This window comes from Scleropages formosus, chromosome 13 (genome assembly GCF_900964775.1).
Source record: "Scleropages formosus chromosome 13, fSclFor1.1, whole genome shotgun sequence".
In the NCBI taxonomy this organism is placed as follows: domain Eukaryota; kingdom Metazoa; phylum Chordata; class Actinopteri; order Osteoglossiformes; family Osteoglossidae; genus Scleropages; species Scleropages formosus.
Window position 1 is genome coordinate 25,041,756 of NC_041818.1, and position 23,149 is coordinate 25,064,904.

Here is a 23,149-nt window from a genome sequence, read left to right on the forward strand (position 1 = left end):
TCACTGCTATGTGTGCAGGGAAACATAAGGGCACAATGTGAAACACACACACACACACACACACACACACACACACACACACACACACACACACACACACACACACACACAGAGGCTGAAACTGCTTGTCCCAAGTGGGGTTGCAGTGAACCGGAGCCCCCCCCCCCCCCCACAATGTGAGACGGTAGACACCAAAAAATTGTTTATTTATAAAAATACTTTTGAGAAACCATTTTAAACAAGTGGCAAAAATGCTCCAAGGAATGTACAATGCATTCCACCAAAAACCCCAAGTTTCAAGACAGACTTTACCTTTGCAAAATGCATAATTTAATTCTGAATTGAAAATATAACACCAGTATGCAGTCTGTCATCTCTTTTAAAGCTGATCTTCACCCCTTGAGGTACAGATCATATACAGCTCCCTGCTTCATGTTTCAAACTTATAAAACACCCCCCCCCCCCCCCCCCCCCCCCCCCCAAATGACTACCTGGGAGTGTTTTGCATAGGAGAGTCAGTACATGCTGGCCCAAGACTAACATGTACATATTATTGCTTTTCAGTGCAAGTACATTTAAAAAAAAATGCCAAGTATTGAGTCACTGTCAGTTTTACAAGCAAAGTATTTTAGTACCACTCACATGACTTTCCCATGGGGTACATTGCTGAGATATTTGTGTTTCATATTTACAGAGGCCTTGTTAATGATAGTGTGCATATAAGGAGATGGAGGACTTTGTCAAAGGTAACTTTCTGTCTCATCAGACTTTTGCATCAGGCTGCATCTGTGCACATGTTCAGATTTGAACAAAGAAAATGATGTAAAACATAGAAAAATAATGCTTTGGGACACTGTATTGATGGTTTGGAGAGCAGGCTGTCAAGGACGCAGTATTACATACAGACAGAAGCAGATGTTTCTGAGACCAAGAAAAGCAGTGTAAGAACATTAAAAAAAAAAAAACAATTTTTTCAGTATATCAGTTGCTCACCTAACCCCATTTTCCCTTGATTTTCACTGTATACTATCACATCTTTGATTTGCCATCTGACTTTTTAATAGGTTTATATTCATGAGCTCTTTAGTAGCTTTAGCAGAATATGTTTCATTTAGCTATTCTGTTGATTTTTAAAAAGTGTTTTAAATTTTTTTAAAATTGATAAATATTGATTGATACATGGTGGATTTCTCATATGTGATTGACTACATAATCTCTGGAACACAGACTAACTGCATAATGCTCAGTAAGATTTCTTTGATTTGAAAGGCCAAAGTACTCAAAGTCCATGTCACTTCCTTTCAGGCAGAATCCTGATAACAGGGTAAAAAGTCACTGCAGCATGAAGACTGATTCCACTGACCAACTGTGGATAACACTTTCCCTGTTGAGACAGAGCAGTAGACAAATGTATTAAAAAAGACCCCACTGGGAGTCAGTGATTCATTAGCTTTCCTGATGCAAAAGAAAGCAGCACACTGCAGCAATTAAGTTTCTCAGAGCCAAAGTTTTTTGGTCCTCTTGCACCAACGTGGTAACTGCTGTACCAGGAATCACTAGACTTGGCAGTCTGAACTCTTCATTACATGGCAGTCACATGTTCACAAGTGATGTTATGCTGCTGAATCAACAGTAGTCTGGAACACAATATGCCATATTTAAAACAGTCTTCTCAGAATTTCCCAAAACCTTGGCCACCACGTTGCGGTTGACAAGGCCAGGATGTCTCCTTCAGATGACATCTGAAGGGGATAGGGTACCATCTGCCTCTGCTTCTGCTGTCATGAGCATGGCATGAAACCAGGAGTTCTCGTTGGCCAGTAGGGTTGAAGGGGAATCAAATTCCACGATCTTAAGGGGGGGGGGGGGGAACAAGGATTAATGCTAAATGTCTGATGACCCATGTTCTTAGATGATTCACTGAATGCACTGGATGATGAATGTACACACATACCTGGCCTTTGTCTAGCACCATGACCCTGTTACAGTTCAGCACAGTGTTCAGGCGATGGGCAATGACCAGGATGGTACAGTCCCCAAAAGACTGTCGGATGGTCTCCTGGATTAGCCGGTCGGTCTCTGTATCAATGGCTGCTGTTGCCTCATCTAGTAGCAAGATCTGCGGAGGGGGAAAAAAAAAGGACGTTATGCTTTAAACCGCTACGGTTCAGTTCACAGTTCTGCAGGATGATTAATTTAACTGTCATTCTGAGCTGTTAGTTATATAAAGAGAGCTGAAAACCTGCTGGTCAACCTTCAAGTCATTTAGTTGATTACATTTACATTAATTAATTTAGCAGGAGTGATGTGCATCACACCAATGGACTGAAATGCTTTAGTCTCTTGGCTACAGCTCTGTCTGTTACCCCTACCACTTAACAAGAACTAAGATTACTAACAATTACTGTCATTTCAAATATTTGCCACAGGCCTTGGTTCCAGATTAGAGTTACTATTAAGCACAATAACATTTATTTCGCTAATACTTTTCTCCAAAGCAACTTAGTGTTGAGATACTATTATTAACCCATTATAGATGCATTTATTTACCCATTTATGCAGCTGGGATTTTTTTTTTTTTTAATTCATTGGCAATTAAGGTAAAGTAGCAGTGGCTCTAACTACAGTACTAAACCATCTGTTTCCCCATACTATAGAAATACACATCACCCTGTACCCTTCAAAATGAGATTCCAGTGATTAATAGTAACCTTTTTTGACTGGCACACAAGGTAGCACTAGTACCTCACAGCTCCTGGAGGCTATGGGTTTGAATCTGGCTCAGTCTATGTGTAGTTTGCATGTTCTCTCTGTTTGGGTGCATTTCTTCCAGCTGCTCTGGTTTCCTCACACAATCCAGAGACATGTTTCAAGTGAATTGCTGATTCTAAATTGTGAGTGAGCGAGTGCCCTTGGATGGACTGGTGTCTCATCCAGAGCTTACCCTGCCTCGTGCACTGTGTTCTGGAATAGGTTTGAGATCACCGTGATGCTAAATTGATCAAGCAGTTAACAGATAATGAATATGATCACCTGTCACTTCAGACATCCTGCATTGTGGTGGCGCTGTTACCTATTATTATATTAATGAGGTGCGAAAGCCAACACTGATAACACACAGATATTAAAAGACACATGCTCATGGGGTGTCAGATGTGACTAAATGGCAGTAAGCCATGGTAAACCCTACATACACACCTTCTACATATGTGAACGGTGTACCTTGTTAACAGGTAACACAAATGCTGAAATATACGAAGTACACAAGGCACGAAAACCGTGGATGTCAAGTGTGAGCTTACGATGGCCGACATGAGGCCGTCGTCTCACCTTGCTGTGTCTTAGCAGGGCTCTGGCCATACACAGCAGCTGGCGCTCTCCTACTGAGAAGTTCTCACCATTCTCCAGCACCTCAGTTTCCAGCAGCTCAGGCAGCTGGCCAATCTGAGAACCGAGATGATCTGCATTCAGAAACACCGATAAACACACCGAGTTTCGCTGCTTGCAGACACCCCACCCCCACTCACTGTGTCTTTCATATGGGTCTTTTCCAGCACCTCCCAGATCTCACTGTCTGTGAAATGGCTCCAGGGGTCCAGGTTGGACCTGTGTTAAATTGTCACATGTCAATAGGGGACACATTGTTTGAGGTTCACTTGGAAAGATGTTCGAGTGCTACCTGATGGTGCCGATGAACAGCACAGGGTCCTGTGGGATGACTGACAGCTTGGTCCTCAGGTTCTCCAGGCCAATCTGGGCAATGTCCACACCATCGATAGTGATGGAGCCACCAGCCAGCTCCACTAGCCTAAATAGGGCGACGCCCAGAGAGGATTTCCCTGACAGAGGAATACGCGTATGAGCGGAGTGCCAGAGAAAAAGTGGTACACACAGATGTGCGGCAACTTGGCAAAGAGGACTGCTGGTACCTGAACCTGTGCGGCCCACGATGCCTACAGTCTCCTCTGGCTGGATGGCGAAGGACAGCTTCTTAAGAACCATTGGCAAGTTGTCACGGTAACGCATCTCCACATTCTCAAAACAGATGCGTCCTTTCTGTGGCCAACAAGGGTCAGGAGGGCTGCTCAGGGAACCGCACTGAAGACCGTCTGCACTCAGGTTCTGGGGGAACGCAGTACATTACCGTGAGAACAAGGTTGCGTCTCAGAAATCTCTCGTCTTGAACCAGCCGTCACCGCCGTGAGCCGGGAGGTCTGGCGCTGCCGTTCCTGGGGGTTCCACATACAGCGTCCCTGCCGTAGACCTTGAAGAACCACACACTGTGCTCCCAAAGCACTTTGTCTCTTTCTAGCTCTTTTCCAGTGCAAAAGCTGACACTTGTGTCATACAAGTTGCTCTATTATTCACAGCTCCATACTGGTCTCTTGCCCTTTCTCCCAGTGCCCCTGTGCAGCGGTGGGGTTCACACGTGTGACACCAGGACTCTCACCTTTATGTAATGATTGATCCGCTCCACTGATGTGAAGTGAGCTTCTGTCTCCGAGAGGAGTCGCACAGTGAACTGAAACAGACCTGTGAGCTGGGGACGGGCACAGGGATGGAGGTATTGAGTTATTTCAACACACAATGCACATTGTCCCAAGCGGGGGTCGCGGCGAACTGGAGCCTAACCCGACACCAGAGGGTGCAAGGCTGGTGGAGGAGGGGACACACCCAGGACAGGACACCAGTCCATCACACGGCACCCCAAGCGGGACTCGAATCCCAGACCCCGGCCAAACCCGCTGTGCCACCGCACCCCCTGTTATTTCTACAATACTCTGAAAAGTTACATAAATATTTTTTTAAACTTCATAGGCCTTGTAAAAATTATAAGCAAAGAATACTAACTAAATCCATTTGCGTAGGACTGCTGGAGATCTGAGACAGTCAGAGTCCTTTTGTCAGACAGAACCAATTACAGAAGTGCACAGTTAGTAATACCTGTACTGGTAAACTGTACCATGAATGGTTAAAAAAAAAAAAAAAAATGTAAAAAGTGTGTGCATTGTGGGCCATAAAAGTGACACATTTTGTTTGTCCTCTGCTGCACAATCTACTGCATGGAAATGCATCAACAGCTTGCAAGCAAAGAGCATGGGCTCCATGTCTGTGCGGAGGGTGCATGGGGGGGTACCTGGACAACGTAGGAGATGGCCAGGCCCGCGTAGGCTGGGGGGATATGGCCATGCGTGAGGACAATGAGCAGAGCCACAGCAGTAATCAGACTGATGCTGATGAAGTCCAGGCGCACAACCAGCCATCGAATGGCGCAATTAAACAGGAAGTGAGGTGCCTGGTTCGTGTCGAGAAGGATTCGGTACCTGACAGGAGTACGTTGCCACTTATTAGTTTTTTGAAGGTGGACTGTGTTGTGGCTAAAAGTGATTGCTTTTCCGGGACGGCACCATGTTTTGCTCACTTGCTCAGGAAGTCTGGCCCCCTGGCGTAGGCGTGGATGGTGGAAAGGCCTTGGAGACTGCTTGTTATGTGCGAGGTAAAGGGCGAAAGGCTGATGTTGTCCAGCCGCTTCAGCTCACGAGTTAGAACTCTGCAGGGAAAGAATGATCGCAATGGAGAAGGGTTACTGAAATGACAGTATTCCAAAATGCGGTAAAAACTGATGTATATCACGATACAGGAAATACACCGTTTTATCAGTGGCTGAAAAAGGAGTTCAACAGCGAATAACCGTGAAGCGCCTAACATGCCATGTTTAACACATACAGTCGTGTTTCTGTTCCCTGAGCCTTTATTGCTATGCTGTGAAACTCATCTGAACTTGAATGTACGGTATTTAAGTTCAAGTTTGTTACATACACAACCATACTTAGTACGACATGCAGTGAAATGCTTCTCCGACTGTCCGTAATACAGACTGATAGAAGAGATAATATAAATAAGGCAATACAAATAAAAGTACAGATTAGAAACATACTGCAGAAGTATGAAGAATATATAATGATGAAAATAGGATAGAATAAATAATATAGTGGTAAAAAAATTAAAATATGTAGTGGTCTAAGAATGTGGAATAACAAAAATATAATAAAGATGTATTCGAAATATTTTGAGGTGCACGTGTGAAGTCAGTACTTTGAAATATTACACAAAACCAAGAACATGCTTTCCTGGAATTAGAGAGACTGACTGAGGTAGCTGATAGCATAGCGGTTAGGGCTGTTGCCTTTGGATGCGAATGCTGTAATACCCTTGAGAAAGGTATGTACCCTAAATTAGAACAATCACAGTATGTCACAGTATTACCAACTGTAAGTTTTGTCCAAAAATAAAATATTATCTTGGTCTTTCAAAGGGCTTGGTTCTTGGTTCCATCAGTGTTGTAGGTGAAACAAGGCCCCACCTGCTTTCTCATGTTACTATAATTTGTTTCTTTTGATGACCTCTATTTTCTATTTTACTGTTAATGCATTAAGACATTAACCTGTGTAAGTTTTTTTTGACAGAAACATCTGCTAAATAGCTAAATATGTGTACCAATCATTTGCTTTCCTGAAACAGTACAACTGGCTCAGGTTAAGTATGCTCAACACCCTTTTTTATAGAATGAAGTCCCCCATCCACCTGGTGGAGTAGAAGTAACAAACTTGAGCCCCTTGTTTGTCCATAGCTGCATCCTATCCATGTGTGGGCTGATGGGCATCACCTTGATCTCACCTGGAGATACGCGTGAGCAGGTAGAGGAAGGTCCCGAGGGGCAGGATGGACAGGAGGAACCAGGGGAAGATGACACTGACCACACCCAGGCAGAACATCACTAGGCTCAGATTCTGAAGTAGTACTTCTGCCTTCATGGTCAGGCGTACATCAACTGTGGGGAGAGAGCTTTGTTTATTTATCTGCTGTATCTCTTTCAACAGTACATACCTTCACCCAAAGCAACTTTGCAGAACACCTTAACAATCCTGCACGTGTTTATGCATTTGCTTTCAGTATTACTGTTCTGACAGTGTAATATTAAGTTCCCTCAACAAGGGTACAGCAGCAAGGTGACTTGTGTGACACGAAGGTGCAGCCTCTTGGTCACAAGTCCAGTTCGTAGAGTTTAAACAGATGAAAAAGAAATGGTCCATCGGGGCCTCACCTTCATCAATGTCTCGAGAGAAGCGGGTGAGAATACGGCCCAGTGGAGTGGTGTCAAAGAACACCATTGGGCTGTAGAGGATTTTCTGAAATAACTTGTCGTGGAGCACCGAGGAAGCCCGGAGGGTGCTCTATCAAGCAGACACAACCAGTAAAGAAACAGCTGTCAGGTAGTCGTAGAGACACAACGCACAACCAGCCAGTACAGGAGCAGCTGTCAGCCAGTCGTACAAACAGTGTAACATGGCGCTCAGACAGAGCTGTCAGCTAGTCATACAGTCAGATGTCTCCACTGAATGCACTAAAAATAGGAGATTCAGTATCAGCCTGCCCTGTGCATTTTGTATAGTTTATTTTTTGAACAATACTTTTGGAAATACGTATGAAATCCACCATGTCAGATTCTCACATGCTACCTGTTAGTAAACTACGTTACTTTATCTAAAGCACTTGCAGTGCAGTACTTTCGTGGTCATAATTAATATTATATCGTAAACAGTGCTGATAAATTTGCAAGGATTTTAAGACATCAGAAGTAAGTAATAGATTTCAATTGTTTCTCACCTAAACTCATGATAAATGACATCAAAAGTGGGAAAATCAGATTTGAACCCAAAAAACCAGCTCCTTGGCAATACGCTAAAGGAAGTGCTCACAATAGTGTGCTGGCAGAGAATGTTTAGTCAAACCCACTCTCAGGTGCATGAGGCTGGGAAAAGCGGGATGAAGTGTCTGATGGTCGGTTCCTTTTAACACAAACTTTTTTGGATCTTCACAGTTCGTAAAAACAAGTCTGCGTCTTCCAGTACGAAAGGAGCGAGGGGGTTATTTTCAGTGAATGGCTGGACAGGAAATGAGAATACCGAGTCAAGATTTGGGGGGCGTGGTGGGTTCAGCCGGCCGGGACCCACCGGGTCTCGGGTCTGGGGTTTGAGTCCTGCTCGGGGTGCCCTGCGATAGACTGGCGTCAAGTCCTCGGTGCGTCCCTGACTTGCCGAGGGGGTGTTACACGACGTGGCTACACGACCCTGCTCGGGACAAGCGGTACTTGACAACGTATGGATGGAGTCACGACGAGTGACAGCAGCTACGCATTACTGCTGCAGGTAACCCTAAGCTGTTTTTCCTCTGTGGAGCCCATGGGTGTTTTGCTGGCAAGGTACAGCACCGTCATGCAGTAATAGGCTTAGGGCGTAACCCTGAGGTGAAGTGTCCTGAGTGCCACGCAATGTTGTGATCCTCTTAGGAAGTGCCACGCATATCACTGCAGGGGACGCTGTTACGTAACGTCACGACGGGCTGCGTGATACCTGTCTAGCTCTAGCACTCTAGCTGAATGGCAAGGCTGGTGCTCATGGCTTATTTGACTTCTTTCATTTGGTAACAATCGGATACCATTTAACCGTTGACCTCTGACAGTTTTTTCCACCCACTCCGTAACGGGGTTTTGGTCCAAGAACACTGATGCCAATCATAGCACAGAGCAGATGAGTCTTTAGCAAGTTACCAGCATGGCAGGGCACACGTGGGGGTCGTCAGTCTTTCATACCTTCACAAACACCAATCCACGTATGGTCTTGAGCAGCAGCACCACCCCCATGGACAGCATGTACACCATGCAGTAGTACTGCTTGTGGGGGTTCAGTCTCAGGCTGTCATTGATGATGGTCTCGTTGTTCATAACCACGGAGGTGTTCTGAGGGCATTGACACAAAAACGGACGGTGAGAGGACATATTCGCCTTCTGGAAAGCAGTATACATCTAACAAGTTACTATGTTTACTGCACATTCCAAAAAAAACACTGCTGAATTACACATTAGAAGACCTCACTGCAGTTCCCTTCCTCTCTGTCTTGAATATGTTCATCGGGCTACTAGAAGCATTAAAAGTCACTCCTCACCCCGCTGCCCTGCTTGATCCAATAGCTCAGCCACCAGTTGCAGAAAGCCATGCTGCCAGTGGTACCGATGAAGAGCATAATGTTGAGGATAAAGACCAGGAGGCCTCCAGCTGCTCCGATGTAGGACCAGTAGACTGTCCACGAGAGGGCTCCCGTGCCCTTCTCCTCCGCTGTCATCAGCTTACCTGAAGCATTATTATTATCATCATTATCATCATCATCATTATTATTCAGAAGAACTTAAATATAATCGTAATGTATAAGCAACCTGAGAGCCACAACACAAGCTTCTTTTCTGTGTCTCAAACACCCATGAGCCCCCCCCAAGTGGTAGATTTATATGATCCGTTTTATGCATTAGGCTTTCTGTGATTCATTGAATATCATATTACATCTAGCGCTTTTCTCCAGAACAACTTACAATTTTAAGCTACTTCCAATCATTCACCCTTAAAGGTACAACAGCTAGAGGTGGAATTCAAACTTGCAAATTCAAATCTTTCGGTCCAAAGGCAGCAGTGCTTAGCACTACATTAGCAGCTGCTCCTGTGTACAATGAAATGTCATGATACAGATCATATAGTATGCAAATGGGTTTTGTTTGCAGTTATAATTTTTGGCTTTAGTTAAGCACTAAATTCATACCAGGTTTTCAGTACCCCTATCTGTATCAGGGCCTGACCTGCTACATCACCTGCTGCACTAAGTGCTCACCTCCTTTTTTTCCGTCTACCAGAGCAGGTGCTTTGTCTGCCGTGGACAGGACCTTCAGTTTGTCCTTGCGGGCCCTCTGCTTGTTCCTCAGGTTCTTGCACACCAGGCTCTACAGCACAGAGGGCGAGAGCACAGTGGGTGAGCACGGTGGCAAGCCCTGAAGCTGCCACGAGACCTCTCGAATCTGCATCAGGACCCAGGTCAGTGCTGGGGAAACCCTTGTGGCACACGGAAGCCAATCATTGTGCGTGTCGGTCATTACCATGCCTCTATGTTTTTTCTTTTTTTTTTTTTAAAGTAAACAGTCACCTCACTCTGTGTGGTTTATGAATTATTCATAGCTGCTGATTTAAAGTGTTCAGTGACAGGCTGTGCCAGTGGTGAGGGAGGGCACTCAAACACTGACCCCACCCCCCTCGACCCCCAACACATGTTCTCACCTCATACTGCATGCCAGTGAAAAGGGTTGCGTATTCGCGCTCCTTGTCCAGTAGTTCGGTGTGAGTGCCCCACTCGGCAATCTGCCCGTCCTTCATTAGCAGTACCTCGTCACAGTCTGGCAGGTACTGGCAACAATTTGGCAGTGGCATCAGCATTTTTTTGGATTAGGTACTGATTTTGTCCCCTGTACTTCATATTGTCTACTTTTAACAGACAACACATGTTAGCAATAGTAGAGAACATTTGTACAACACATATTGACGTAAATATTAATATTTAACAACATACATCCAAATAAATATTAATAGCTTACAGTTTTATACTCCATTAGTGCAGCATATTTTTAATGAAGCTGTTCAGCTTCAGTAGTATTTTAGAAGTACCGCAGCAGGTTCCTTTGTGGGACCACAAAGAACTTCATCTGCAAGTGTCACCTGTAACTGATGGGTCACAAAGAGCACCGTCCTGCCACGAGCCACTCCCTGGATGGCGCTGTGGAAGATGTGAGTGGCCACGTGCGCGTCGATGGCGCTGAGTGGGTCATCCAGCAGCAGAATGGGCCTTTCGCTGTACAGAGCTCGGGCCAGACTCACCCGCTGCCGCTGGCCACCGCTCAGGTTGGTGCCCCGCTCCCCGATCTGGGATGGAAACGGTATTTTTCAATGATGCACCGGTTGTCCACCACAAGGACACTGCTGTGATCCCCAGATCACATGAAAAATCAGATTCATAAAGTGGGTCACAAACCTCAGTCATGTCACCATCAGGAAGCTCAGCAATATCCGAATTTAAGCAGCAGGCATCAAGAACCAAATTGTACCTAGAGAGGCGGAGCACAGAATAGAGATGGGGAGGAAAACGCAATGAGAAGAGGTAGTAGAATGATAGAGAGGAGGTGAACAGAGGAAAACAAAGCTCCTCCTGACTTGTTGCTCTTGCCTCTCTTTGTCGTATTCCTTCCCAAACAGGATGTTCTCCCTCAGCGTGTCATTGAAGATCCATGCCTGCTGGGCCACGTAGGCAAGACCCCCACTGACGGCAACTGAGCCCGCAAGCAGCTTCATCTGTGGAAGTAGAGAGTGGAAGATGGGGTTCGGAAAGGGTTGGTTTACTAGTGTTGATATGAAGGAGTGGCCAAAGAACAGCCAGGTGTCCACTTCCTGCCTGGGGCTCACCTGTCCAAGCATGGTGGAAAGCAGTGAGCTCTTTCCGCTTCCCACACCACCACAGATGCCCAACAGTGTCCCCTGTAGGCACAAATTGTTGGGCAACATTATGTAGACCACCCTAGGTGAAGGACTTTTGGGATGCAAAAGGGTTGGTTCCAAGCAGACACAAGACACACCTTTTTGACACGCAGGTTGATGTGGTTAAGCCCTTTGTGGTATGGCCGGAAGCTTCTGGCAGAGGACATGGTGCTCTGGGGGCTGTCCTGCTCCATGTCACCCAGGAGGTTGTGCCTGTTTAGCCCATTGCTTCCTCCTTCCTGCTGCCCTGGAACACCACTGTCACCTCCATTCTTGCGAAACACGTCCCAGACCAGGGTTGCGTCTCGGAACTCAACAGCATTGCTTGGGTCCTCCAGCTTTACGGAGAGCACCTCTCGGTCTTCCAGCATGAACAGCCTCTGCATTTCACACGGGCAGCATTGTCACCCAGGAAGTGAAGCAAATGTGGAGACGTGCTTTGAGATCATAGAAGGAGACAAATGTAAACATGCTGACATCCAACCCAGCATTTCTCCTTGGACTTTTCCCTCACCTGAAATCGCTTGACTGCTATGGAAGCTTCAGACAAAGCACGCAGAGAGCCAGGCGTCACTTTCAAGGCAAAGGTCATAGAGTTGAAGATGGCAACGACAGTGAAGGCCTGTGAGGGTGAGCACAAAACACACAACGAGGTTTAGCTCGAAAGATGCTCTCCAGGCACAGAAGTCCCTCAGGAATGTGATCGTAGCAGTGTGCCCCTCTGCATACCTCTGCCGCAGTCAGGTCGTTGCCCAAAGCTGTGTGTAGGGTGAAGGTGCACACACTAGCAATCATCACCACGATGGGGGCGAAGCCTACTGTGATGCCCTGTGTGAAGCCAGCCTTCTCCAGGATCCCCCTCTCCTTTGACCGTACCTCTGAGGAAGACAAAGGGAGCAGAAATTATTTACTGCGGTGTTTCAAGCTTTTGTATGGCTTTGAGAATTCCATGCTTCTGTAGTCTAATCATGTTTGTGTTGGGCATAGATTACACACTGGTTCATCCATCAGATGACCAGGTCCACTGTGCTAACTGTTCACACTCATCATTGTTATCCCTTCCGGGCAAAAATGCCACTGTAATGTTTCTTATCTTATACACTGGGTAAAATGAATGAAGGACCACTTAAAGTCTGGTTTGGTTCATGGGCTTTTGGCCTTTAAGAGCATTCAGAACTTTTTGTGGGCAGCCATGGAGCTGAGACTAAGGGCACAATGCTGAAAGTCAATTTAGCAAATGACAAACAAGGGTGATGCATTGCAGAATAGTGGTCAAAATGTGGACAAGTTTATCTAGCTGTATAAATGATTAAATTGTTGAATGTGGCTTTGAATATAAGCATCAAATAAATAAATATGCAATTTCTGTACCGCGAGTACAGGGAGAGTAGGTATCTGGTGTCATCGTTAACCTAAGATAGATGGATGGATAGATTGTGTGTGTGTGTGTGTGTGTGTGTGTGTGTGTGTGTGTGTGTGTGTGTGTGTGTCTTTCTCATGAGTATAGTGGCAGGGTCCTTTCTGTGATTTCAACTAGTAATTCCCAGGACGCACAGGGTGTCAGGGGCAGTAAACAGTGTGCTAATTAGACCTGTTGGCTTGTAATTAAAGGATATAGGGTCAAATCCCCCCTCCTGCTTTAGTAACCCCCCAAAGCTATGCCAAACAAAGAATCATAACCGTGGTAGAATCTCCACTAGAATGAGCAGTGCTCACGGGTGGCTTCAGAGGCGTGGTGTCCGGCTCACTTTGAATGCTCTGGGCAAATGCTGACTCCCAGCAGTACATCTTGATGAACTTGATGAAGCCCAGGATCTCATTCATGAGCCGCACTCGCTGGTCGGTCACTCTTACGCACTTCTTCCGGAAGTAGGCTGTCAGGCGAGAGGCAAGCATCTACCAAAGAGAGCGGAAAGTGTGTGCAAGTAAAACAGAAGAGTAAGAGAAGGCAGAGATTGAAAGGGACAATAAGAAAAGACTGAAGATACTGACAACTGGAACAATTTTAAATTAAGATTCTCTTCTCAAAAACACAGGATACACAAATCAGTAGAAGTCCAGAATTATTTTGGTTACAAAGAAAGGTATCAGCGTACCACAAAAGGATAAAAGATGATGAAGATGACAGAGCCCACAAGGGCTGTTGGTCCCAATAGGTTGGTGGTATAGGCCAAACCCATGACCATCACGGCAGGCCCTGTCACCAGCAGGCTGACCATCGTGACAGCCTCATATAGCCGCTGCCCATCACTGGAACACATGTTCACCAGCTGCCAGTGGCAAGAGAGAGGGACACCCAAGTGTCAGGTTCTTCTGAATTTGTTGGTCTGTAATTTGTTTTCAAATTCTAACACAGTGAGGGATTATGATGTAGCCAAGGTGTCTCATTTCCAAAAAATACTTGAGTAAATAAGCAGCACCAGTGGCACAGCACAGATTCACTTTCTTCAGTGACATGAGCCCAAAAGGAAAAGGTACAGATACACTGCGCAGGACAAGTGCATTGACTGTAGAAGCTAAAAATTCAGACAATTCTCTTGGACTTGCTTGGTGTCTTTTTTGTACCAAGATAAGTAAAACGTGAATTGTTAACTGTAAACGTAGCATCAAGGAACCGCAGAACAGTAGTTGTGTGCCAAATTTCCACTCACCTCCCCAGCACTGACATCCTTGGTGCTGCGCACACTTAAGACCTTGCGGAAGGCGAAGGTAAGAGCTGCTGCCCGCAGCCGGGTGGCAGTGCGGTAGTTGATGGCCCACATCAGGGCCATGTTCCATGAGCGGTACATTTCTACCAGGAAGATGCTGCCTACCAAAGACAGCCCATAGAGCAGCTGCGACTCTGCACCCTGGGAGTACTCCAGCAAAGCTCGCACCAGGAAGGCCTGGAGCCCAGGGAAAGAGCAGAAATGAGAAGAGTAGGAGGATTTTAAGGTAGTGAAGGATACAGCATTGGGGTCAAAGTATCAAAGAGGGACCAGGAGATGTGGGGCAGGGGGTAAAGGACCAGATAGAGGGAGAGGAAGGGGGGCATGAAATTGTGCACATGGGGTGCAATGACAAGAGGACAAGAAGAGCAGTACAAGGACAGAGAAGTACAAAGGAACAAGAGGTAGGTTTAGTGAGGACCAAGGCAAATGAATGGAGACAGGAAAAAGAAATAAGTTGTGCAAAGGTTTGTGCAGGAGAAATGTGGAGTTAGCGAGAGGAAGAAAAATACAATTAACTCTTAAGTCTGGAACAAAGCCGATCAGTACAGTTGAAGAAATAATCTACTCATTGGCACCAAAACAGAGAAAAGGGGAAAATGGCAAATCCAATGGAATAATGGAACAAACGTGGTATTGTGAGAGAGGTAAAGCGGACTAACTCCTGCATAAACCTGAATGCCACCAAGTGTACGGTGGCACGCCCTAAACAGCATGGAACTGAGGTCTCCGGGTCCATAGAACAGTGGAGCCACTCAGAGGGGAGCTCATTACGAGTCATTCCTTCACCACACTAGGTGACAGCCCACATTGTTCCTGTTCGGCAGCGCTGTTTGTTTGATACCTACTAATACCTGCTTAATACCCGTCATTAAACACGCCAGGCTAACAGACTTGCGTAGTGAAAATGCTGTGTCAAAGTATGGTAAGGTCATATAACCATTTGTTTACTCTTTCTAAATAATGGGTGTGTGTAAAACTGTTATCAGAAACAGCCTACAGGTCTTAAAATGTACCCAGTTGAGCAACCATATATGTTCTTCAAGCAGATTCCTAGCGCTTCAACTTGTCACTCTTGGGCTACGGGCAAATTTTGCATGCAAGGGTCCCACCTGCTTTCCTAGATTCTTTCTCAGCATCATCTTTTGTACCTCTGTGGTTACATGATCTGTAAACTGCAATGTTGCTGTTTTCACACCAGGACAGAACCCGACTTCATTAAATTTTCTATTTCTAAATAAAAATGGCCAGCTGGGTATAAAGGGGGGGCGCGGTGGCGCAGCAGGTTTTGCCGCGTCCCGCTCTCTGGTGGGTCTGAGGCTCGAGTCCTGCTTGGGGTGCCTTGCGGCGGCCTGGCATCCCGTCCTGGGTGTATCCCCTCCACCTCCAGCCTTGCGCCCTGTGTTGCTGGGTTAGGTTTTGGCTTGCGGCAACCCCGCTTGGGACAAGCGGTTTCAGACTCTGTGTGTGCGTATAAAGGGGTAAAAACTGAATCCCAAGTAAGCCACACAGTAATAATCCAACTAAACTCACAGATGTTGCAAAGCCTGCCAACATGGCGATGAGGATAGCGAAGGCCGCCACTATCACACGGGTCTGACAGAACTTCCAGAAGACTCTAGCCAGGGAGGCTCCCTGTCTGCCTCTCCTTTTCAGCTCGTCGTGCCACAGCAGCTCCAGCCTGAGTGGAGTGACACAAACATGGGGTCACAGAGGGGGAGATGAAAGACTGGTGATCTGGACAGAAAAGAGACGAGGAAATATGGAGAGGAAAGACCAGTTCAGGTTGCTGATTCTGTGTCTCACGCACTCATCGGGAATACGAACACGAACGCACAGGCGTATGTGATACGGTGCAGTAAAGTGCACATGAAAAGAGAAATATGAACAGCAAAGACAGATTCCTTATCATCCTTTGAAAGTACTGGATTAGATCTTAAATCCGAAGAGCTACACAATTACATTACTTATCTGTCGACTTCCTGTGTCTTTGGTCGATTTTGTAGTTTCTTACCAAATTTAATTATCACTCACAACAAAGTAGTATTGTTAGGGGATTGTAAATTTCACATAGATGAGGAGTCAGACACGCAGCAAAGGTTTTGAATCTCTCCTAAACTGTAGAATTTACTCAGATTGTTAAAGGTCCAATTCATTCTCATAATCATACACTCAATGTTATTATTACTTAAGATGGTGATGTTTTTATGTGACCAGAAATCCACTAAATGAAACTGGTGATTCTCTGCTAGCCTTTCATTTGCACCTGCCAGTGTCATTTGTTTCCAATAAGACGAGTTGTGCAACATTTAGATGATAACAGTACCGCAAAATATGAAATTTCTGATGAAGTCAAGCGTTTTAACAAAACTGTGCATAGATCAGCTGACTTGACTATAATTGGCAAAGCAGTCTTTGGATACTGCGGCACTGCCTAAAACTAAAGTATAAGGAGTCCCTGGGTTACAAACGTCCGACTTACGTAAAATCTGTAGTTATGAACCCCCCATAAAGCCTAATATATTAAAAATTTGAGTTACATACAATGGTTTGTAATAACAAACGGGCGCATCAAAACATTGCATGTCTATGGCGGTTTGTCGGCTCGTGAACCCGAGGTAGGACAAAGACTTTGTTTTTTAGTTGGAATGTCACACCCATGACCTCGCCCTGAAATCAGAGCAATGGGGTATAAAGAAGCAACACCTGCACGCCCTGGTTGCGGAATCTTATTTGAGAAACCCGTCTCTCCAGCCCTCTCGACTGAACCCACGACAATCTACCCGTCCTTCCCGATCCCTTGCTCTCCTCAATCCCTCGTGCCCGCTCTCGATGTCCACGGCTCCCTACACTTGCATCGCCTCCTTGACTCTGACATCAGATTCTTCCCAAGAAGTACGTTTGTGCATCGACTGACCCACGCTTGTCCTGTCCCCGACCACGAATCTTGCCTGCTCCCTTGTGTACCGATAATAAAGATCCCGTGATTGGGTCCACACACACACCTCAGTCTCCTGCCAGCTTAGTATGACACGGACCACGTTGCTGTTGACAGTGTCTCGTTTGTTACTGCATTTGGCTTTCTTTTTTTTTTTTTTAACCCTCCTAACCACGGCACCAAAGCATAAATGTGATGCAAGTGATGGTGATGCAAAGAAAAGGAAAGTAACCATGACTGAAAGTAAAGTGGAAATAATAAAGCGATCAGAGAAAGGTGAAATGCCAACGAACACTGGAAAGGAAACATTAAAGTTTCTTTAATGTTTTTTTTATTCCCACACACACATTCTCTCTCCTCCTCCACTCTCCCTCTCTATTATAAATACTGTAGTAACATTTATTATTATAATTATCATTACACTGTATTACTATTATTACTGTATTGTTATATTAAAGATGTTTCAGTGTATCCGGAAGTGTTTCTTTAATGTTTTTTATGAATAGAAAGTACACTATATACTACACTGTACACTAAGAAACATTTCACTAAATGACTTTAGACATGAACCGTACCTAACTGTTCCAACTTGCGTACAAATCTGACTTAAAGACAGATTTAGAATCGGGAACTCGTTCATAATCTGGAGACTGCCTGAAATTAGTGCAATATAGAATTCACTGTGGTTGAATGAGTTTGTACATGGACTCTTAAGTGACCATGTCGGACACTAGAACATAAATGGAGTTCAGCCTGAACTGCATGTTTATCATATAGCTTGGACTGAATTTGCTGAAAAGTATAAGGAAGCACTTTTACAGCCAGATTTGAATATTGTTATAAATTAATTGATGAGAATAAAAACAATCCTTACATTCTTTTTAAAACTGTTGACAGTTTGACAACTTTGAAAAGCAATTTTATGCTGTTCCTATCTCAAATGATGAATTTATTATTGTTTTCAATAGTAAATATTATTAGCGTTGATTATATTGTTGCAGGGGGTGCGGTGACATGGCGGATTTGGCCTGTGCTCGCTCTCTGGCAGGTCTGGGGTTCAAGTCCTGCTTGGGGTGCTTTGCGACAGACTGGTGTCCCATCCCCTTCTGGCCTTGCGCCCCATGTTGCCGGGTTAGGCTCCAGCTTGCCACTACCCCACGTGGGACAAGCGGTTTCAGACAGTGTGCGTGCGCGTGTGCGTGTGTGCGTGTGTGTGAGAGATTATACTGTTTACCCTAGGCGCTATGGGTGAAGAGAGATGGAGTTCTATGGAAGAGGGATCAAGCTCTAGTTTCACTACACCCAATGCTATGCTTTACTATTCTGCATTTCCAAGTACTACACTTTAATTTTTCTGACTGTGTTACAAACTTGGGCGTTTTATTCTATACAAATCTATTGTTTGGCTGTCATACTGCTGCTTTATCAGGGTCTTATTTCTTCCAGCTGATAAATATAAATAAAATGAAATGCTTTTTATCTAGACAAATATGGAAAACCTGCTCCTTACCTTTATCTTGAGCCAAATCACTTACTGGTAATGCTGCACTAAGAGACTGACTGCATCAGACCATATCCAGCCTGCAGTCGAACCAGAATGCCGCTGCTAGGATTGTATAGGAAATATGAGCATATAATACCAGTTCTTTAATTGCTGCACTGGCTTCCAGTTAAATTCAGAGCAGATTATGAAATCTTCCTCTGAACATACAAGGTAGTTAATCGCCTCACTCCAGCTTACCTTACTGATGTTATTAATTCCTTCATTCCTGAATGTTGTCTACGATCCTTGGGCACTGGATATCTTAAGGTACTCATGACAAATAACATTTCAGTGGGAGAGTGTGCTTTTAGTGACAGACATTTACTAATTTAGCTGATGCTTTTCTCCAAAGCAACTTACAGTACCTTGCTCAATGGCACAACACTAAGAGGCGAGCTTCAAACCCGCAACCTTTACATCCAAAGGCAGTAGCTCTAACCACTACACTAGGAGCTGTCCAATACAGAGAGCCTAAACTCTGCAATAATTTGCCAGGTAGTTTCAGGAATACTCCTTTTGTCACAGCCTTTAAATCCAAGTTTAAGACTTACTTTTTTCTTTCGATAGGCCTAGCAACCTTGGGCTTGGACAATGAATTATAGCTTCTGTGGAGTGTAGTTTTAGTCTTGACAACTGCGCTTATTAGACATATCAATAGAGGTTCTCTATCACTATAGCAGAATGCCCAGGGGAAGCGGGCAGCCGCTGGTACTTTGACCAACAAAGAAAAGATAAGAATTGCAATGTTTACCCTTGTTCTGGCCACCTGGTGTGGTCTGAAGGTCATCCACACTCTACTCAAAGGAAAAACGAAGCACGGAAACACATTTTTCCTGCACCAGGTAACTGTGGTGTAAAAGCACACAAGAGAGTAAGTGGAGTATAAAGTGCCATCACTACAGTGAATAAAGGGGCAATGAATATCAGATCATTGAGAGAGCATTTTTCTCTTTTAATCTAGAGAATATAAAGTTTTGGGATTCACTACTACCTCTAAAACATACCAATAGCGTCCCAGCCAGTTTCATTATAAAAATAGTGCACAGCAGGTGGTGCAGCAGTTGCTCCACTAAAAATGAACCTGCTGCATACAAGGCTAAATCAGTGTAAGTACCTTAACATTGTAAGTTGTTTTGGAGAAACACATCAGCTAAATAAATAAAGGGAAATGTTGGGGGCTCTTGGGACAGACTTGCACATTGAACAAAAGAGCATTAATACTACTTTAGTGCTTGCTGAGTGGAGATTTGTTGGACTGATTATTACTCCACTTCCCTAAACTGCTCCCTCTCCTTAGAAATACCAAGAGAGCAGTGGCTCCCAGGCTGTGCATGTGCTGTTCTCTGTGTCTTTTCTCCACTTGTGTTTTGAAGATGCACTGTGTATCTGCTGCAGATCACAAGTACTAAAGCTCCCCCCCCACCGTCAACAACACTGAGCGCTCCGTCTCTCTCTGTCTGAGGGGGGCTCTGGCCTGGTGCCGAGACATTGCAAAGCAGTCAGAGCCGGCTGTGAAAAGTACACCTCAGCGTTGTGTTCTCCTTCTCCTTCTGCTGCAGTGTTTCTGATGAAGAATCACCTTCAGCCTCAGAATAGCTGCTGTGAGGAATGAACTGTCAGCTTTGCTGCCAGGTGACATTTAAGGTTGAAGCCACACAACCACACCTATGCCAAGAAAGCAGGATGACCGGGGAAGAGTATGTGGGGAGTTCTGACCGCAGTTCACCTCTCTAAGCCCAAGAGCCAAGAGGAGGAGCGGTGTGGAAGGCAGCAGCCCCAATGGGAGCGCTTGCTCAGGAAAAGGTGTTTGCTGTGTACAGGGTGACTCCTAATGCCATAACTGTTCCTGAGCAGGGTTCTTTCTAATCTCTAATCCCTGCTATTAATACCCAAAGAGCTCCACTGAGGAGGTGTCACCTGCCGCACGGCATTCCACCCACGAGGGTGGGAAATACCCCCTAGACCAGAGCAAAGGTCTTCACAAGGCTGTATGTAGCTTTGCATGTAACACCAACGGACTCTGGGATTGAAGACAGCTCACGCTGAGAGGTCGGTGGAATCGAGCGCAGAAGAATGGTGCTAGATTTAGCTGCAGGAATGTGGATGAACATCAGCAGGTGATGCCTCACCTCTGGCAGTTGGTGTCACATGCCTCCCAGGAGGACAGGGCCCAGACATCGTCCAGCCCTAGAGTGGACTTCTTATAGGCCTTCCGGGCAAGCGGGGACATCCACGACAGGGTCATGAAGGAGAAAAGGCCCGCGTTGTCCACTGGATGCTTATTCCTGTGTGGAGAAGGCAGAGGGGCGCAAACTGAACACCTGGGTGTGAACAGAGCTGAGTGAAGGTGGGAAGGCTGACCAAATCACGCAATGCAAGTTGAAATATAACATTGCAGGTCCGTCTACAAAATGAAGGCAGTGTAGAACACCACAGGACGCAGACAGAGAGAGTGTGTCTTTTCCCTTCATTGTCTATGACACCCTAGGTAGTGTGCAGAGTCTAACGCACATTGCTGAAGCTGGACAGAGAACAACACAAGCGTGAACCGCTCTTACTTCTTTGAGGTCCTGAAAGGCTTCAGAAGATGCAGGTTGTGTCGGTAGCGGTCCTTCCTCTTGCCGACCCTCGCACCATGCTTCACGTCTTCATCCTCAGGACCAGGAAAGGCCCCAGGGGAGGAGATGGGCAGGCCCTCAGCCTGATCGGCAGTTTCCAGGACATCGAGAAATGGGTCTGACCTTCATGGGGAGCACAGAATGGGGGGGGGTGGGCACTTATTTTGATCTGGTCTGTCTGTGCCTGATTGTGTTTGCTGACTCACCGTGGGGCTACACCCCAGACCGTAAATATAAAGCACTTATCTATTTAGGGACGCCTCCTGGCCCTGTGCTCGAGGTCCTTTGGGGCTAAGGGGGTTGGGGGGGCGGTGTATAAGTAGGGTTGTGCGTCTGTGGCGAGTGTCACTGCTCCTGCAACGGCGTCTTCCCTGAGAAGGTCATCAGCTCCTCAGTATATTTTGAGGAAGGATCCTCTTGGGCACGTGGCCAAATGCTAAGACACTGGGCCCCAGCGGAGACAGCCGAGAGGGGGAAGGAGCGCAGTTTTTTTATTATTGATAGCAGTGGTAGGAGTCAGGTACGACTGAGCGACAGAGCCTGCACAAGGTGTAGGGTTACGTCAGAACCCAAATGCCCCAGACAGAGTCCTTCGAGTGTCTGGATTTGGCATGATATGATATTCGCGATAACTTTATTCCTAAACACCACTGGGGACTTTTCAACGATTTATACAGGACAGAGATTCTTAACCGTTTTGTAGGCCAGAGACCCTTTGAAGAATCTAATAAAAGCTTGGGACCCTAACTAGACAAATGTGCAGACAAAAATTGTGAGAAAATGTTGCTCTGAAAATGTATTACCTTCACAAAGAATTATGTTGCAGCTAGTAGTAGCACAGTAATATTTGAATTTTAAACTTTATTTACACTTATCTTCAAAGCAAGCCTGTGCTTTACAGATCCGCCCCCCGAAGCCCATCCACGAGCCCCAGGTTAAAATGAGGAGATGAGGAAGACTCATAACTTTATGGTTGAGGCTAAAATTATGTGGTTTCTTTAATATATGTTATTGTTCCACCAGAAAAACTTCTTGCTGTTCAAAGGGTACACTCGGAGTTCAGTTAAAATAATAATTTAAGCATGAAGAATCAATCAGTGTACCAATAAGTACAGTGCTAAACCAGTGGTACATGAGGAGGAGAGGCTGCCATGAACTCTGACACAGCATTTTTATCTAGAGACACATGCAGCAAGTTGTCAACTGTTCAGCCCCCGGCTGCTCCATGCAAAACTGCATCGGACAGTGACCATCATCAACCTAACCATAATAAATCAACCCTAACCCTAACTTACCATAGCCTAACTGTAACCAAACCCAACAGAAACTTTTGGAAAATATTTAATTATATAGAAATGATCTATAAATCCCTATACATAAGAATATATGAATAAAAGCAATCACAAAATTACACTTACATGCTCTGTCAGTGCCAGTTTACAGAGTGCTGATGATGACTTCACTAAATGATGATGATGTTGAGTTCAGTATCTGTTCAATACTGCAGCTCCTCTCTCCTTTCTCATGTCCACGTCGATTCCTCCACCTGATCGAGGTTTTTACCGTTAAGCTCCGTCCACGACGGTCACGCCACCGCCGTTACCTCTGCCTCCCTCTCCTGAACCTCCTCTACCTGTTTCCCTGACGCGGCGGCCGAGGAATGACTGTGACGTCACGCAAGGCCGGCCAATAGGCGCTCCGCTCGCTCCGTCACCGTAGCAGCCGTCCGCACCGTACTTTACAAAAAAGGGCGCCAGACAGTGCGCGAGTTGTGAAGTGACACTAAACGGGATAAACGAAATATTACATTTAAAGAGTTTTCATGTTTGCAGTAAAGTGGTTTTTGTGCGGATAATAAAAACACTGTGAGCTGGAACCGCTTTAAAGAAGCTGAGGGAAATTTGAGGAAAATGTTCACGTCAGAAATTATCATG

The 23,149-nt window shown here is 45.5% G+C and overlaps 1 protein-coding gene across 1 annotated transcript; it reads right to left on the reverse strand.

Annotated features, from left to right (window-relative positions):
• Positions 1–497: 497 nt before the first annotated feature.
• On the reverse strand, positions 498–22,837 carry LOC108923179 (multidrug resistance-associated protein 5). The gene is made up of 29 exons (XM_018733789.2): positions 22,634–22,837; positions 21,156–21,338; positions 20,727–20,882; positions 15,650–15,797; positions 14,060–14,293; positions 13,505–13,678; positions 13,157–13,304; positions 12,138–12,286; positions 11,923–12,030; positions 11,507–11,788; positions 11,337–11,408; positions 11,101–11,225; positions 10,909–10,981; positions 10,596–10,799; positions 10,161–10,286; positions 9,721–9,829; positions 9,007–9,191; positions 8,654–8,800; positions 7,106–7,235; positions 6,679–6,832; positions 5,423–5,551; positions 5,138–5,324; positions 4,451–4,540; positions 3,930–4,122; positions 3,680–3,839; positions 3,528–3,606; positions 3,331–3,444; positions 1,955–2,119; positions 498–1,851 (listed from the first exon to the last, which is right to left on the reverse strand). Coding segments are annotated over exons 1-29 (4,146 nt in total). The 5' UTR covers positions 22,636–22,837; the 3' UTR covers positions 498–1,731.
• Positions 22,838–23,149: the final 312 nt, after the last annotated feature.

What these genes read in the sequence shown, in the direction of transcription:
- LOC108923179 (XM_018733789.2), bottom strand. An exon ending in ATTTGCCCAGAGCATTCAAA is followed by an intron (nt 12,287 to 13,156) that starts GTGAGCCGGACA and finishes TGTCTTCCTCAG; the next exon opens with AGGTACGGTCAAAGGAGAGG. An exon ending in TCACTGGCATGCAGTATGAG is followed by an intron (nt 9,830 to 10,160) that starts GTGAGAACATGT and finishes TCTGTGCTGTAG; the next exon opens with AGCCTGGTGTGCAAGAACCT.